Source organism: Barbus barbus (assembly GCF_936440315.1).
Source record: "Barbus barbus genome assembly, chromosome: 18".
Lineage (NCBI taxonomy): Eukaryota > Metazoa > Chordata > Actinopteri > Cypriniformes > Cyprinidae > Barbus > Barbus barbus.
This window is the reverse complement of record NC_136746.1, coordinates 18,165,512-18,184,144: the sequence shown is the minus strand read 5'-3', so window position 1 is coordinate 18,184,144 and position 18,633 is coordinate 18,165,512. Positions and strand designations below refer to the sequence as shown.

The window sequence follows — 18,633 nt, the reverse complement described above, 5'->3', positions numbered from 1 at the left end:
AAAAAAATATAATAATAATAATATAAACTGTTATTAAATGGCTATAAGTATATGCGCAGAATGTAGCCTGCAACGTAAAATAAACTTTTGTATTTGCATGAATACAGTAGTGGTATCTTCCATGGTATTTCATTGCGTCACATCATACGCAGGCGTCCTGCTCACTGTAGGCAAAGCTAAATGATCACGTCACACAGGCCTAACCACCTGCCCTGTATCCTGGTGCTTTTTCTTTTTTTCTCTCTCTTTTTTTTTCTCGATGAACTGTTAATTTGTATGAATTTATTCAAATATGCTTGTTTTGTTGTTGTTGTTTTACTCTGGTGTTTATTTGTGTTTTTATAAAATGCGAGTAGTTTTTATACAGTTTTTGCCGAATTCTTAATGTTATAGGCTACTCGCTGCAAATTAAAATTAATATGTAAATTATATAATTGCTTTAATATGAATAATTGTTATACATGAATTTTTGAATTAATTTAGCATATTTTCTTTCATTTAATTAAAAAATATGTAATAATAATAATTCAATAATTTAAACAAATGCGGCAAAAAATTAAATTTTCTTTGGTGAAGCTACAGTCTACTAACCACCAAAACGCACTGTTTTGTCACGCTGTAGATCAGCCTTTATCCGCCATACACGGCTGTTATCCGATGTCCCTCGCGGTGTGCTTCAGCCTTATTCTGCCAATTTACCCAGGCCTCGTTACGCTAAAGTGCACGACGAAAACAACGCAAAAACAATCATTAGACAACCAATGCACTAATTATAGGAAATAGATGCGCTACAAATATAGATTATATATAGCCTACATAATTAAATGTATTATAGCTATTAACTTAAAATTATTTTACATTGTTTTAGTTTTATTTATGTGCATAGCTGTACGTTTATCCCCCGTTCTGCGTAAATCGACGAAAAATAGCTCCCATAATGCCAAAAATACCGAGGATTGAACAGCAGGCGATTTTTAGAGATGAAATATCTTACTGCTGATGTGAGCTGGCCCTTTGCGCTTGAATTATGGCAAAGAAGATTTGGTGCAGCTGAAGGGGACGATCTCTCTCTCCCTCCCTCCCTCACCCATCTCTTTCTCCATTATACACTCACGCACACACACACTTATTTTGTTCTAGCCACAAGTATTATCAGCCATGATATACTACCTGACTCTAAAATACATCTATTGAGCAAAACATAAAATATATATATATATATATATATATATATTTTTTTTTTTTTTTTTTTTAATAGACCATTTTAATTGCTAACACCGACAACTTGTGCTGGATATATTCTTCTGGTATTTAACTTTACTTGAAATGTTTTACTAAAAAAAATGAAAATGTTTCTGTTATAATCGCGTGGTACAAATGTGTAAATAAGAACGAACAGAATATCGACAAATCATTAATTTGTAGTAAAGAGTGGGAGCGTTAAGTATTGTAATCCGGCTGAGCTCCTCCTCCCGGCCATGCCCTCTAATTAACGGGGCTCCTTTCCTGCTAAAGTCTGCATCGGACTGCAACATAGTCAAAGAGCACGAGGGAGAGAGAAAGAAAGAGAGGGAGGGAGGGAGAGAGAGAGAGAAAAGTGCCACTGGATGTAATTGATTGTCTTGCTATCAAGAATAACTTGTTAGTAATAGTCAATTCTGGCTGCTTTTGAGGCTGACTGTTTCCACTGAAGCATTAGAGGTTGTCAGGCTGCTTCTCACTGAAGCTCAGCCGTTATCCAGGAGCTGGGGACAACAGACGAGGCTTTTTAAAGAAAGACTTAAAGTTTTCCAACCCTACGGCAAAAGCAACAACATGCTGCTGATCGGCTACATCTAATTCCACGGATTTGGGGATTTCTTCTCATCCTAGTTGCTCTGTGTTTATCAATAGTTTTTTACAAACTGAGCTCTTCTGCATTGTGCGAATTCGAAAAGAAAGGAAAAAAAATCTAAAACTGTAGCATATTTTCAAAATAAGCTAAAAAGACAAATAATGACCTCCAAAGAAGACGCAAAAGGCGCCTCGGTTGAGGATCGAAGGCGCAGTCCGTTGGACCATCTTCCTCCACCTGCTAACTCAAACAAGCCCCTCACTCCGTTCAGCATAGAGGATATTTTAAACAAACCTTCTGTCAAACGAAGTTACACCATTTGCGGCACAGCGCACCTGCTTTCGTCCGGTGAGAAGCACCCATCCACGGGCCATCCCCTCTCCAACCGCGCGCTGCTCACCCAGACATCTCCACTGTGCGCCCTGGAGGAACTCGCCAGCAAAACCTTCAAGGGACTGGAAGTCAGTGTTCTACAAGCGGCAGAAGGTAAACACAAGGCCCGTTGTGTGTGCAAAATTGTATTCAGGCTGTTAGATTGTGATGAAATTTTAAAGACAAAAACAAAAAAACCTTCAACAGCTAAAGTGATAGTAGGCTATATAGCCTATTGTTTTTAACGCATATTTATGATTAAAAGGACATCGAATATAGTTGTTAAAGCCACTTAAAGAACAAAAATATGTGGATTAATTTTGTACACGTGCAATCAAAATATATGGCTAAAATATATATCCACGTGCAATTAAAAAATAAATATAAACGGCTAAGATGTGTGCAAGTGCAACTGAGTATTCATATTTTCAGGCCTATTTAATTTTGCTGTATTCTTGGAGACATTGCTTTTACAAATGACTGTAATCTAATATTCGTATTATTTTTGTTAATACTAAATTTCCAGTAATTGTTTCCACTCGTTAAAATAAAGTAGTAGACCGAATGCATTTTCATAGGCTATCGCTGCATTATTTTTATATGTTTGTTTTAGGAAGAGACGGCATGACACTCTTCGGTCAGAGGAATACCCCTAAAAAGCGGAGAAAGTCGAGAACAGCCTTTACCAATCACCAAATTTACGAACTGGAGAAAAGATTTCTCTATCAGAAATATCTATCTCCTGCTGATCGGGATCAGATCGCTCAGCAGCTCGGGCTCACTAATGCTCAAGTCATCACCTGGTTCCAGAACCGTCGAGCAAAGCTCAAAAGAGACCTGGAGGAGATGAAAGCGGACGTGGAGTCGGCCAAAGCAGTAGGCTCTGTACCTTTAGAAAAAATCGCCAAACTGGCAGACCTAGAGAAATGCGTCAATGGCACTCTCGGAGAATCACTGGGCAAGTCTCCATCACGATCTAACCACGAACACGACGGCACCAACAAACTCCACATGTCACCATCATCACCGTTTACAGACCACACAACGAGCAAAGAGTGTTCGGAGGATGAAGACGAGGAAATTGATGTCGATGACTGATTTTGAGCATCGGTATTATTTACCCCCCCCAATATGGTCCTCTAAAACCATAGAGTTGAAAGTGCCATTAATGCACCAAATGTATTAAATGACTTGTATTAAAAGCAAATATAAAAAGGTAAAACAAAAACAAAGCAAGCATGGGACAGTTTCTTCAGATCTATTTATGCAGTGGCAGTATTGTAATCATTTAGCCTATTCGTTTATAGCTGAAGAGCAATAAGTATACTTGATAATATTTCAGTCAGATATAAACACACACACACACACTGAAAGCACGATTGCCCACGCAGAACTTTTTTACCCGGTTCTGAGTAAGTTGAATGCATGTTTTATTTTGTTCCACGAAATTATTTTAGTTAAAAATGGCTACAGATCTGATATATATATATATATATATCCGAATCTTAATTCATGCGCGCAGCCCCCCTGCGTGTCCCTATTATGCCTTTTGGCCTATGAAGAAATCGTTTGATAAAAGAGTGTATTATAGAACATTTCCTACAAAAGTTATCACAGGAAAAAATTGACTTCTCTGATTAAATCTGGATTGTCACATTTTAATATATTTCTTATGGTTTGTATGCCTGTAAGTGCCTTTTTAAGCCAGGAAACCATTTAAACCAAGTGTACAAAGTGTAATGTATTTAAAATGAAATAATGTCTTTCTCTAATTTTTTTGACGTTAGTCTGCTAGTTTTATTTATCGTTTTGGAAATAAGCAATCGAGGTAATATAAACAAAACGTATGGCTTTTGTACAATTTTTTTTTTTTCTGCAGTGCTTTATCTTTGTAGCCTACTTTTATTTCCTGCACCAACACTCTTTAAAAATGCATTGAATGTGTTTTAGATTCGACATTTTACGCTTTTGATTTTCAAAATGGCATAACATGTTTTCTTGTCCCCACGATGTGTTTCAATATTCACAATGGATGTGTGTGAGAAACAGAAATCTGGATTGATGAATACGCGCATAAAGGATGCCCAAAAACGCAGGGTTTTTGGCCCGTTTCTCCGCGGTTGAAAGACGCTATTTCCTTGCAAAGCGAAGAGAGGCAGTCATTTCTAGCGTAAGGCGTGAAAACTGGGGACAAATGAGCAGTCTCCCCTGATGTGACAAGCTACAATGAAGCATGCTCTGCCTCCCGCGGCTCTCAATACGGAGACAAGCGTGTCCCACCGAACAAAAAGGACACAAACGTTTGGAGGCCATATGGTTTTTGAATTTTCCTCACAATTTTCAGACAATTTGATGGATTGAGCTGGCCTTCTTTTTAAAGTGTTTCGCTCAGTTTTCACAAAGGCAATAATGCGCACAGGGGCGAGGGCATCTGGGCCTATTAATGTCCCCTCTATTCTCTCTTTTCACTCGGCTGTTTTAAACAAGTCTATGAATTACAATGATCCTGACTCGTCTTGTTAAGAGGTTGTCTTCTGCCTTTGTTTGTTTGAGTGTTTGGCTTAAAATAATAAAGTTAGCATTTTGGCTACACGTAAAAGCAGAACATATGGCTGGAGTGACACTATTTATGGAATTAGATCAAAATTCCACACGCGGTTCTATCGGCTTGTTTTTATTATTATTTTTATTATTTAATTTTTTTGCATTTTCATTTGCATTTGGGAATTTGTGTTTTCCTTGCCAGACACATTTGTATGCTGTAAATTAGAGGCTGTTTATATGCATAATCTTCATGTTTTTTTGTTTTTCACGTTTCCTTTTCAATTCGTTACAGATTTGATAGGCATTTGTGTATAGAAATGGACTGTTAAGCAATGTTTTTGTATTAATTATTTTCATTAGGTGCACCTAACAGTGCATGTTAATTAATAATAATAACAATAATAAGAATAAGAATATATCGAAGTATTATTGTTATTTGTGTTATTTAAATGCATTATCATTAAAATTACATTTTTTTAACAACATTTTTTTTTATATGGTATAAATTACATTTATACTATATATAAGGTTATTATTAATTGTTAGCCAAATAATGTCATGATTATTTGTACAGGTCTAGATCCTTTCGTATTCAGTGTCAAATAGTCTTACATTTTTGGCAAACATCTCTCGTAGAGTCAAATTGCAGAATTTAGCATCGTGGAAGATACAGTCGAGTGCAAAAGCTTTATATTATTCGTGATTACATTATTCGTGTTTTTGAACTAAGGAAAATATTATTTTGTATCAAAAAAAACGAAAGAACTCAATCGCACTATGAATAGACAGTTTTAAGCAACACGAAGCGGCTGTAATAGCAGGATCAGAGATGATATGCGGACAATGTGATATTTGTCACCGCTCCATTAACATGAGCAGACGCCAGAGACTCCAGCACTGTCTTCTCATGCGCCTCTGTGCTGCAATACAATCACACGCCTTTTGTATATGTGTCTATGATTTAGCGTTTTCTACCCAACTGTAGACGTTTAGGTTATTGATTAGCCAACATCACACACAACACATTTAGCGCTAGCTCACAAATGAGAGAGGTTTAACAAAGCCATGTTAGACTCGGATGTCCTTATCCAGACCAAGTAATGTCCGTTATCTTTCTCTCTCTCCGTGCTGTTTGCACAGGCAGAAAGTGGAAAATGTATATAAGGGGTGCTGATACATCAGGAGAGCGCGAGCTGGTGGGGTTCAGTTCCTTATTTTATGAGGTGTTGTCAAATGTGGCAAAAATAAGTAATACTACAATCTGAAAGAGCATAGCGTGGTAATTAATCCCAAAGTCTTAAGTGTATTTCAGCTCAAGAGAGAGAAAAAAATCTCTAATTCAATCGCCCGGAAAATTGAAGTTTGATGCACGAGTCCCTGCTGAAACAATGGGTTTTGCTCTCTCTCTCTCTCTCTCTCTCTCTCTCTCTCTCTCCCTCCTCTCAACCATTTACCCTTTCTTTTTCTGGCTAATTGTTTGATTAGAAAAGAGGATAGATAGATAGATAGATAGATAGATAGATAGATAGATAGATAGATAGATAGATAGATAGATAGATAGATAGATAGATAGATAGATAACATTTTAAAAAACCTTTCATCGACTCCATGCGAAACTATAACAGTGTATGATTCGAGGTGAAAAATGAAGTAAATTAACCTGAGGGGAAAGCTTGATTGATCACTAAATAGGGGTGGATTCCTGTGTTTTAGTTATAACGCTCAAACTTCAATTTTACGGACGATTGAACTAAGCATGTCCCTGACAAAATTGATATATGTATTAATTTTCTTTAACTGTTGATTAATTACTCTCCACTGAAAGAATTATACAAGACTTTTCGCCTCAAATTTGCATATTAATCAAATTCTAGTTGATAATTCAAACGGAAAAATGGATCTGAGGGAGTTGAGGGGCATAACTCGAAAAATATACCTAGCCAGATATTTTTCCCCCTCCCTTGCTGCTAAGCTGCGTGTCTAGTGTATTAAAATCAAAGATGCAGAACGAGTTAGCCTGGCTATTTGGTGAAAACAGAAATTGCCTGTCCAGTTTTATGATGTGTTCATGCTGAGCAGGCAGATCTTAATGTGTCCTGTCAAAATGTCTAAGATTTAAAGGGGAAAGAGGCCTATTCAACACTGAGCTGTGTGTGTGTTTGTTTAAAAAAGAGCACTGGGAGCAGAGCTTTCATATGTGTAATTTACCATGGAAAGCCCTTATTTTTTATCGTCCACCTTCATGAAGCATGTAATATTTAGACATTTTTGTATTTTCATGGAAGGAACATGTTTCATTTTTTTGCTACTATTAATTATTATTGCTATAAATTATCAAAAAATAATTACAACTGATTTATTAACTTTTTGTTAAAGTGTGCGATGAAGCGTCTTGTATACATTCGCCTCCAATCGAAGCCATTTTTTCCTTTTAATAGACACGAGTGAAGGTAAGTGTATATTACATTGTTGTTGTTTTCATCTTATAATTTAAAAGTTGTCACAATACAATTGTATTGATTCTTGCTCTGCTGAGGGACTCCACCTCATCTGCTGCTACATCAGAATATTGTAATTGCTTTCTCAACATATTGTAATACAGAGGAAAATATCAGAAGAAACACCAATTACGGTGAATTTGCTATCATTTTATTGATTTATTTTTGCCGACAGAAAAGAGTTTAGCATATTGAACTCGAAGAAAACATGAAATGTTTACAGTTTTGAGCTTATATACCTGTCTGCAGACACGAGAGCATGTCATTGAAGTTCATTCAAATAAAACATGGTCAAATGTTCAGTAAGTGTTGATTGTCCTCTGACCCTGCTTTTATGTGTTGTTCTGTGCTGTCTGATCACATATAGAAGAACAAAAGGTTAAAAGCTCTGTGGAGTGATCTAAGTGTCCAAATTATTGCCATTGGCTAGTTGTCCTAAAGTGATCTTGACCATTAAGTTAGTAGATAAAAAGAACATCTAAAATCACAGTTTTATTTTTCACCCTCTGTGCGTAAAATTACATTTATTAATAATGCAATGAAAAAATTGAAATAATTTCAAAAGATTTTTTTACAATAACTTTGAATGAATTCCAAAATAAATAACTAAAAGATAAAAACAAAAGATTCTAAATAAATTCTGACAGAAATTAAAGAACATGAGCGAAGCAGAAAAATAAAGAACGTTATCACAATACAACAATTTATTAATCCTCTTTAATGTTTTATTATATTTGATATAATGTTTCGTTGTCAGTAACCATAATCTCATTTAGCACCGTTTTAATTGCACTCATCAGCGCTACAAATTTGACAATATGAATGTAAAAATAGCCTAGCAGGCCTACTTGTCATGCCAATAAAGCAACTTAAAGCGAAACTAAAACTGAGACTATACTGAAAGTAGGCTATATTTATACTGTAAATGTAAAAGTGCTGCATGACTACATGCAAGTTTAAAAGTAGGCTTACTTGAGTGAAAAACTAATGATGAAAATGCCTCGTACCAGTCTTAAACAATGAGCTAATTCTATAAGCTTTGAGAGCAAGCAGGGCCTTTTTCTAAAGTTACACAGACAGTTCTCATATTAATATTATCTGCTGTCTTTGAGGTTTTGTTAAAAGAAACTGTGCCATCGTGTGGTCTTTAATAGTCGGGTTTCTCTGAGCGCACAATCAAATAGCGGCTTTTTGTCTTATTCCGCCATCTAGTGGTGAAATGTATGTAACACATTTAACACACCTGTGCTGACGTAGGCCGACGCTGCCAAAAGAGTGCGATTTATGGGGGGAGGCTCTTTCTTTCTTTCTTTCTTTCTTTCTTTCTTTCTTTCTTTCTTTCTTTCTTTCTTTCTTTCTTTCTTTCTTTCTTTCTTTCTTTCTTTCTTTCTTTCTTTCTTTCTTTCTTTCAGATAATGTACACCTGCCTGCATGCATTGCCACAGTTAGTTACTATATAATAAAATAAAAATGTATAAAGCAAACTCCATCAATCCCTGTAAACTTTTTGTATTGTTTCTGTTTAAAAAAAATGGCCAGGCTGGAAATGTTGTGCTTTTGCCTTTATACACCACTACAATGGATTTAAAATAAGACAATCATGATGTGACTGAAGTTTTTTTGTGACTTTTTTTTTTATACACAGCCCCACCCCCCACATCCCACATTTTCAGGGGCGCAAATGTTATTGGACACATCAATGTAATAAAATAAAATGTTCCATTTTTTAAATATTTTGTTGAGAATCCTTTCCAGGCAATGACTGCCGTAAGTCTGGAATTCATGGTTGTTTGTTTGTGGGTCTTTCTGCCTTTAGTTTTGTCTTTAGCGAGTGAAATGCATGCTCAATCAGGTTGAAATCAAGAGATTGACTTGGCCATTGCAGAATATTCCACTTTTTTACCTTCAAAAACTCCTGGATTGCTTTTTCTGTATGTTTTGGGTCATCGTTCATTTGTTCTATGAAGTGCCATCGACACCATGTTTCACAGATGAAGTTGTATGGTTTGGATCATGCACCTTGTTATGAACCCTCTGTATTTGCTCTCATGAAGTCTTCTCTTGATTGTAAACTTGGACAGTGACACAGCTACCTCAGAGTATTCTTCTCTTGGCTGGATGTTGTGAAAGGGTTTTCTTTATCATGGAGAGGATTTTCGATCATCCACCACTGTTGTTCTCCATGGACGTCCAGGCCTTTTTATGTTGCTGAGCTCACCAGTGTGTTCTTTTTTTCTCAGAATGTACCAAACTGTTGATTTGGCCACTCCGAATGTTCCTGCTATTGCTCTGATGGATTTATTTTGTTTTTGAAGCCAAACAATGGTCTGTTTCACATGTATGGAGAACTCCTTTGACTGCATGATGTGGGTTCAGAGCAACAGCTTAAATGCAAATGGCACACTTAGAACCAACTCCAGACATTAAATAATATAGAAATAACAAAGGAATAGCCCACTTCTGTCCATCAAATGGCTTTTGAGTCAACTGTCCACTTACTAATGGGCCCTTGAAAAAGGGGGGAGGTACATATTAAAGAGCCTTTAATTCTTTAACCATTCATTCAGTTGTGATGAGAATACCCTCAAATAAAATCTCAGAGCGTGCACTTTAAGCCCATTATATAATTCCAACTTGTATATGTTTTGGTCAGCAGCTAAAAAAATAAAAATTGTGCCTGTGTCCAAATACATATGGACCTGACTGTATGGCGGCTGGATGAGAAGGAGATCTGTGACCTCTGGCCCTGTGTTATCTTCCTGAAGTGACCTCCGGATGTATGGAAGTGCTGCTCAGTACCCTGAGGAGAGAGAGGCCTGCATGCTGTCTGAACCTGCTTCACAGATGCATTCACAGCTGAGAAAGAGTGAGAGCACAGTCTAGACATGGGAAAATCCAATATTTCTGGGAACCAGAGCAGGAGAGGAAGTTTGAGTACACAAAACTGAGGTACCAGCTAATCAGATAGAATTTGATAGTTTTGTTTGATAGATATTACAAACCATTGGATGACAAATGTATATATACTATATATCTGCTATACCGAGCAAGCAGTTTGTAGAACATATATGCTGAACTTTGTATTTTTTTGAAACCTTAAAATGAATCTTACTGACCCCAAACTTTGAATGGTAATGCATATAATAGTAGCATTGACTGTATAGCATACTACCTGAAAATAGCTAAATCTAATTAATTTCGTACAACTGTATGTGAATACACAAATGTCTTGGCAATGCAGTAAATTTCAATTGCATTTTTTATCATTTATTTCCATATTAAATATAACCCAGTAACACATTTCAGTTAAGTTTTCACAGCAAAGCAGTAATTTGTACTGACAAAGCAGGAATGTTAAATATAAAAATTTGTGTAAAATTAGAATATAGAACAATAAGATTATTTATTAAAATGGAATTATGGAGGTTAAAAATAGAATATGTTAAGGTATTAAAAAGAGTAGGAGTTTAAAACATTAACTATGACTACCTAGGCCAGTAATTGTAATAATGAACACTTAGCAATAGAAATCCTTGCTTTCTTAGAAACTCACTCTTTCTCTCTTTGTAATGCATGCATGCAGTAACCACACAGCAGTACTGCATGTGTTTTGGAGAGTGGCCAGTGGTTGTCCTGCTGATGCTTGCTTGATAGAAGAGAGGATGGACAGGAGAAAAACAGAACGGCAGGCAGAGTGAGTGTCTGACAGGCCATTATTGCAGACAAGCCCATAACTCACCCTGATAAGTAAAGGCTTCTGCTGACATGACCTCAAACAGGCCTTCAAGAGAAAGAGAGAGATTACGCAGGTCTAATGAACCATACTTTAAGGATCAAATCGCAATAGATTTAACACATGCACTAATTGCTTTTAGTTATTTCACCAACAAAACGGGTTTCTCTGGCGTCACAGCATCCTTGATCGAGTGGATTTCAATATTAAGTGCATATTTCCAATGCTCATTGTTAATGGATGTAGCCTACTATGTGCTTACCACTAGAGGGCAGTTAAACATTTGTGGAAATTTGGGTTTGATAAATGATTTTCTTTTATCTCTTGCTCATATTCAAGATGGGAAATCACCACTGCATCATACAATCTCATGGATATTAATGCACTTTTTTATAATCATGTATATTCATATGCTGTTTTTCACTGCTATAAATTTCATTTAGTCAAAATTGCATTTTCCTTCATGCATTGCCTGTATTTTACTATGCATGGTATTAATAATTTACATATGTGGTGATATCAGAATTTCTGTGTAATACAGGAGCTCTGTAATATGTATTCAGTGACTGCATCACGTCATTATTGGTAAGGCCATGCAAATGTCTATGCATGCTTTAAACTTTTATTATATCAGTGAGCTGGGATATGTTAATTTAGCGACACTTAATACAGAATAAGCTGGGTGTGGAATGAATAAAACAGACATTTATGTCACATATTAAATCAAACACATTTGCTTTAAAATGTCTGATTTAGATTATATTGTGTATTTTAATGTATTTATTCAATCTGTCAAACATAATGAAAGGTGTTGGTTTACAGTTCTATTTTACAATGTAATCAAGAATAAGTTAATATAACACACATTCTTCTTATTTTGTTTTCCCCCAGTAGAACAACCTGAAAGAGACCAAAATTAATGTTTAGAATTAATCTTCATGTAACTTTTAGACAAGCACACATTATTGTATTTTTTTTCTTTTAGTAATTTTGCTTGCCTGCAGAACTAACTACGGTTTACTTCATTTATAAACTTGGAAATACATATATACATTTGACAGTGTAGTGCTGTACAAAAGTTTCTTACTCTTCATTAATTTGGTAATACCATGTTCCATTTGAATCAGAGTAATGTTATGACCAAATATTTGAACTGAATTGTTTGGTGCAGTATATGCCTTCGATTTGAATCTTTATCCCTGGCATGTATTATCTTTATAATATGTGCATTGTCTTGAATCTCTGTTGAAAGCGAAGCTATTTGAACATGTCTATTCCTGACAATGAAATGAAGCTTTATTAAGCTGGGCTGCAGGTAAAACACACTGGATTTGCTACGATAAGGTGTTTCTTAAATTGACCCTGAATTTGTGTGTTTTGTCTTTTGTAACCTAAAATTAATCAAAGAAGTAGCTGTTTAAACGGCTATGAGACAATTAATTTGTGTTATTGATTAAATTAAAATTTTACTGTAATATTTAAAATAATTTTAACTATTTCTACAGCAATAATATTACTACTCAAAACAAGATTTTTAAAATTGTGAAATTAATATTAATTTAAAAAATAATTTGTAATATTAATATTATACGTGTTTCTTATTTCAGTTCTTATTCTTGTATTGAAGTTGGCCTCAAAAGATGTTTAAAGGGCTGACAACACAGTAATGGTTCTTAAATTAAGTGCCACATTGTTTTGCATAGGATGTAGAAAAGCAGAAAGGAAGAACCAAAAACTGCACTTCTACAGAACAGAGTTTATTGTGATTTTACAAATGGAGTGTGCAGCAATGGTTCAGATGCACTTCCTAAAGGCCAATTCACACTGCACAGACAAACTAGTCTGTTGGAATATGTTGGATCAGTGTGTTACCCCTATTGGCGTTGGTTGGAGTTTGTTTTCACCCGACTGAACATGCTTATAGATATAGAGTTGGCCGGTGTCTGTTGGTGCAGTGTGAACATGACAGTTATTTTTCATAAGATTCTAAATCCAACGGCCAACTTGAGCCAACTTGTTTGTTGGAGTTTGTCTGTGCGGTGTGAATTGGCCTTAAGACAGAACGACTCAGAATGAGACTACATTATGCCAGACATCAATATAACATCCATTTGAACTCTGTCCTCCACAGGATGTATTCCTGCAGTTTTTCTGACAGATGTCCCCTCAGTCTCATGCCCTATTACTCAACAGCATGGGGCTCTTCAGTCTTTATGTTTAAGCGTGACTTTCCATCATCATTTGGGGAAGTCCTGCTTATGCTGCACAAGCTTTGTGACATTAGATGGTGAGAGACAGCCATTAAAAAGATGCTGCATATGTTTCTCGTGCGTATGCCTGCTCGTGAGGATGGGGGCTATAGTTGAAACTGATTTTGTGAGGTGTGTGGCACAGTGTACCTTCCCTGTGTTTCCATCTGTCACACACTCTGACACTGAGATCTATCTTAGAAAAGGCAAGACAATGAGAGACAATAATTAAACCTTCTTGGGAAGGTTGATACAGCACTGTGTGTTTGTGGGTGGATGGGTGGGGGTGTGTTTGACACTTTTATTGTTGTCAGAAATGCAATATCCTGTCAGAGCCGTGTGCAGGTGGTTTAGGTTAGGTTATATTTTACAGGGTATTTGTAAACGTTTATAGTAGTTCTAGAAGCATTAATGACGATATTAGTGTTAAACAACATATAACATGTTGTATGCCACTGAATGTGTGTGGTTCCTTTAAAAGCTCCCATTTTCACATTTAATCATACATAATCAGCTGTGGTGCTGGGGGAAAAAATTATGGAATGTGAATAATGTTCCTGAGGTCTTGCTGTTCCTCTCTGGAGTAAAATGGTTCAACAAAGCTCTTAAGGGTATAGTGGTCTGATCCTTTTGTTGCAACGCTGTTATTTTTTATTACTGCTGTGCTAATACAAAAGTTTGTTTTTATCTTCTCTCTTTTCCCCAATTTTATACAGCCTTGAATATAAATATTCCACACAAATATTAAGCAGAATTTAATAATATTAAGAAATGTTTCTTGAGCAACAATTCTGCATATTAGAATGATTTCTGAAGGGTCATGTGACACTGAAGACTGGAGTAATGGCTACTGAAAATAACATGAATCTTACCGAACCCAACCTTTTGAACGGTGTAGTGTATTTTTAAATAGGTTCATCCATCTCTAGATGCATTCAAGTGTTTTTGTATGTTACATATGCCTTATATTTCACAAGAAGAAAGTTTCCTTCCAAGTTTTCCTTATGTCCTTTTTATTTATATTTTCTTTCTATTTAATGCATTTTAATACTTTAATCAATTGACAATTTTCTGCCTAAATATTTATTCTTTTAGGGATTTTAAAATTTACATTTATGTTTTCCCAACTTTTGCATGCATATAAACACTTTGAATTACCATTGTGCATGATGCTATAACTTGTTATTTTAAGGGATGGTTTCCATGACTCTTTGTTTACTTACTAAACCCAACAGATCCCAACAATAGTAATACAACATGGCAAAATCCTGCATATCGCACAAAATGATTCAAGTGAAATATACAATTTTACAACATATCTTAACTGAAAAGGTAGGGCTTTTATAGATTTCCCCCTTTGATTTTCATCAGGGTTTAGTTTAGACTTTGGGCCAAAAGCTTAGGCTTTATGTCTAGGCCATGCATTTGTATGTTTTCTTACAATTTCGCTGGCTTGTACAAATTCACATGACTTCTAATGAGAGTTGGGACTATCTCTGTAAAGCTGTATTACAGAAGACGCTATACACAAACTGATATATTGCTAAAATTGCTGCACTCCCTAAAAAGTTTTGTTTGTGTTTTTCGTTACGCTAACATTTTGTCACACTTTTGTGCAGCATCAGCCCTGTAGTTAATTGTGTGGCGAAATGAAACCTTTCACTTCTGGCTTACTTTTCCCATCTCTCGCCCTTGATTCTGGCTCTGGCTATGGATCCTCGTCAGCCTGTGGCTGGGCCAGCCCGAGCCAAGGAGCATCTTGCGGAGGGTAATCCATCTCCATCACTTAAATGATTATCCCCATTAATCTGGTGTAAACTAATAAAGTCAACTGTGGCACTGCTTGCCTGAACTTCATTAAGTCTTTAGTACGTTTAATATGTCTTAATGTCCTCAGCTCTCCTGCTGCCGCAGATCACCTGGCATGCCGGTCCCCAGAGAGCCGCCTGAGAGATTGAGGCCATTTGTGCCATGTTTTGTTTCCTTTATTTTCCTCGCACTCGTTTTTCGTGTGATATAGTGTCTGTTGGTATGACATACAAAGAGCTAGACGGAGGAAAGAAGGGTGGGAAAGAGGAAAAGAGAGAATGAGAGGAAGAGAAAGATATCAGTGCAGGAGATTTAATTTGCCCAGCCAGACCTCAGATGGGCCCCCGCAGTCAAGGGTTTAATTTAGCTTATCGCATTATAAAAGACGACCCGGGCCCGGTAATCAATCATCGACCTGTCAGCGGGAAAGGCAGTTGTTGTAAGCAAGTATGACTTCCCAACATGAGTCCATTTTAATTGCCACCAAACTGACTGCTTTGTTGTTTTTTGAGGATGTACTAAAAGTTTGCTCAATTAAAGCCAACAAAAGCAGCGCATCCTGATTGTTGTCCCCTGCCCTGCCCCCTTCTCTTCCGAGGGGGGCCACTGGCGGTGGTTACGCTGCTATCGTGGGTCATGTTGACATGTGAATGAAGAGTGTGTTTCCCTCGTAAGCCCGACGAGTGGCGCCTGCGCAATGTTAGGACCTGACACTGTTTACTAGGCTGAAGGATGTCAAGCTGCCGCTGACCATTACCCAGCTAAAGGGAGCATAACTCACTCCCAGTTTCTTCTTGACAAAATAAGTGCTATCTCCAATAAACAAAAAAGTTCAAGTGCAAGATGAATGCATCTGTATTGCTTATGGATTTAAATTTATGAGACCTAATTCATCATGTCAGTATTTTCTCTTTTCCAAGGTTGCAGTATGCAAAGAAAAATGTGTTTCCCAGATGAATGCCTGCTGGTTTTGGAACCACGTATTATTCGGGAAACAGAATCACAGAGGTATGTGAGAGTTTGAGCTGCTGAATGCAAAAGCTCAGGGTTTCAGAAAGCACCACACATTGATTGTGGGATGGGAAAGAACGTTTTTCCAGAATCCCACAAGGCCCGAGTTAGTGCACGTCTACAGCTTCCTATTTTGCTTGGATGCTGTCATCAATATAATGTGCTCAGTTGCTGGCTTACTGATATTTATGGCTTGGTGCTACAGGGTTGAGCCCCTCTGTCTGCTGGAGTGAACATGAATGAGATGAAGCTCTCAAACTGTGGTGTTCTCAAGAGAAACTTTTTAGCATGAGTTAAAGTAAAACATAAATGATAATATTTTACCAGCATATAGCAACATTTAAAAACTGAATTTAATTTGATTTATTTATATTTATTTATAAATTAACATATAAAATATAATTGATATATAATATAAATGAATATAAAATTATATAATAAGTATCAAGTATATTATATATTCATTCATTAATTTTTATATTTTTGAAGATGTAACTTTTTCTGAAGTAATTATGGGATGTGATAAGGGGTACAGTAGGAAAAAACAGGAGTACTTGTAACAAATTTCACCATTAGGTCAGTGATGAAACCTACACATCACATGCTCTTTGAAGTTCTTTGTGTGCATGAGACAAATAAGTGCAATTGCTTACATTTTTCAATAAATTAAAAACAAAAACTGAGCTCTAAAAATAATTTTGGGATGCTCAGAATTTTCTTCTGTTATTTAAAATTTGATGCCTTTATATTAGTGTTTTATATCTAGGCTGTTGATTAAAAGTTATTATCACTGGTTGTGATCACAAAAGATTTCAACATATCTTTGAAGTTACAAAAATTGTTAAATAAAGGTTGCATCAATAAATTTTTGAAATATTCAACCTTTAATGATGATGATGATGATTATTATTTTTATCAGATAATTTTTTTTTTTTTTAAATAATTCAAATGGAGATTTCACATAATTTGTCATTCAAACACTTCTTTTAAACACTTTCTTGACAACTCAATTAACTAGTACTATATAATGGAGAAAACTATTCATTAATAATAAATATTTACATTAAAAATAATCTTTTTATTTTGATGTTGTTACATCTGACACGGAGTACTGTTAAAATCTACTTCTGATGCAGTTATTTTAGAATATTTCTTGTATCAAAAGATGACAGGTATATTTATAAGAGTGAATTATGAAGGTAAATGTAAAAACAACATTACAGATACCCCCACTCTCCCTTATTGACTTCACGTGTACTCTATGATGGAAATAGTTATTGAAGTTTTAGTCGCTCTGTTTTGAGTTGTTGTGATTGCCCTCCTTAGATCTACCACCCTGAAAGAGTGCTTGTTTTCTTTTCTCCACCCAATTAGAGATGACCTTTGACCCCTGAGAGTGTTGTGCTGCCTTGTAAGGCTTAGATAAATGTCTCATATGCATTTCAGTCTGTTTTCTTTTCTGAGACGTCTAATAGTCTGCTATTAAACAGTGAAAAAATTAAAAACATTCATAATAGTTACTCCTCCTTTTGTGCGTAATGAAGTTACAGAAAGGACATTGGATAGACAGAATACACTGCAAAGTATATCAACATGTTATATTTCTTACAGGAATTCTGAAGAAAGAGTCAATGTCGGTCTTAAATAAGTGAATCAGCTGATGCCACATACCTTGCTGTTTGTGTGGGGGGGTGAGGTATCAGGGGAGACACCAAGCTCTGGCCCACAGCCTCTGTCCGTCAAAGCAGATCATTAGGTGTGAGCTGAAGCCCTCGAGGCCTGTGCAGGCACCAGCTAGTCTGTGGCTGTGTTTCTGGCCTGTAGGTTTGGGCTGGTGGACCTGTTTGTTATGGTGTAGCAAGCTGCATAATTGGGACGAAGGGAGAGGGAACAAGGAGGAAAAGATAAACACAAAAACAGCCTACCTGTTAAAGGCACTGTGTGATGACAGATTATGATGTCTCTGGTTGCCCTGCGTGCTGCGCTCTCGATAATAAAGGAAATTAATGGCATTGTTTGGATAACTCCCTGATCGTTCAACATTTAGATACATATATATGTAGATATCGCAGTCAGGGATTTAATGAAAAAATATTGCCGGCTTTTCCCACTATGTGATCATGAATATATGTATGAAAATCTCTTTATGCATTCAGAGTAGATGCTGCAGTGTTTGGTATATAATGCAGATAATGAAAAAGAAAAATTAGGTCACATATAATATGTAATTTTGATTAATGACTGCTCTCTGCTTATTGTAAAATTGCTGGATTATTATCTATTCTTTTCCCACTTGCTTTTTTCATGCTCATTTCTTTTTCATCTCATTTTCTGCTTTTTCTTCACCTATTATGTATGATTAATTCTTGTTTAATTGTCCTTTATTTTATTAAAATAACAACAACAACTGTATTTAAAGGAAGAATTCACCCAAAAAGTAATGGAAATGTTTTGTCAAATAAAATATTTTTGGGAAAAAAACATATATTTCTATAAAAATGTTATAGATCATACAATGAAAGCCAGTGGAGTCCAACACAACATTGGACCCCACTGACTTTTATTATAGGAACTAAAAAAATT

The 18,633-nt window shown here is 36.0% G+C and overlaps 1 protein-coding gene across 1 annotated transcript; it reads left to right on the top strand.

The window, feature by feature from the left end:
- Positions 1-1,995: 1,995 nt before the first annotated feature.
- LOC306883941 (transcription factor LBX1-like) lies at positions 1,996-3,304 on the top strand (the record flags this gene model as incomplete). The annotated part of the gene is made up of 2 exons (XM_079439480.1): positions 1,996-2,320; positions 2,820-3,304. The coding sequence occupies 2 exons, from the start codon at positions 1,996-1,998 to the stop codon at positions 3,302-3,304; spliced, it is 810 nt and encodes a 269-aa protein (XP_079295606.1).
- Between the last annotated feature and the right edge of the window lie 15,329 nt (positions 3,305-18,633).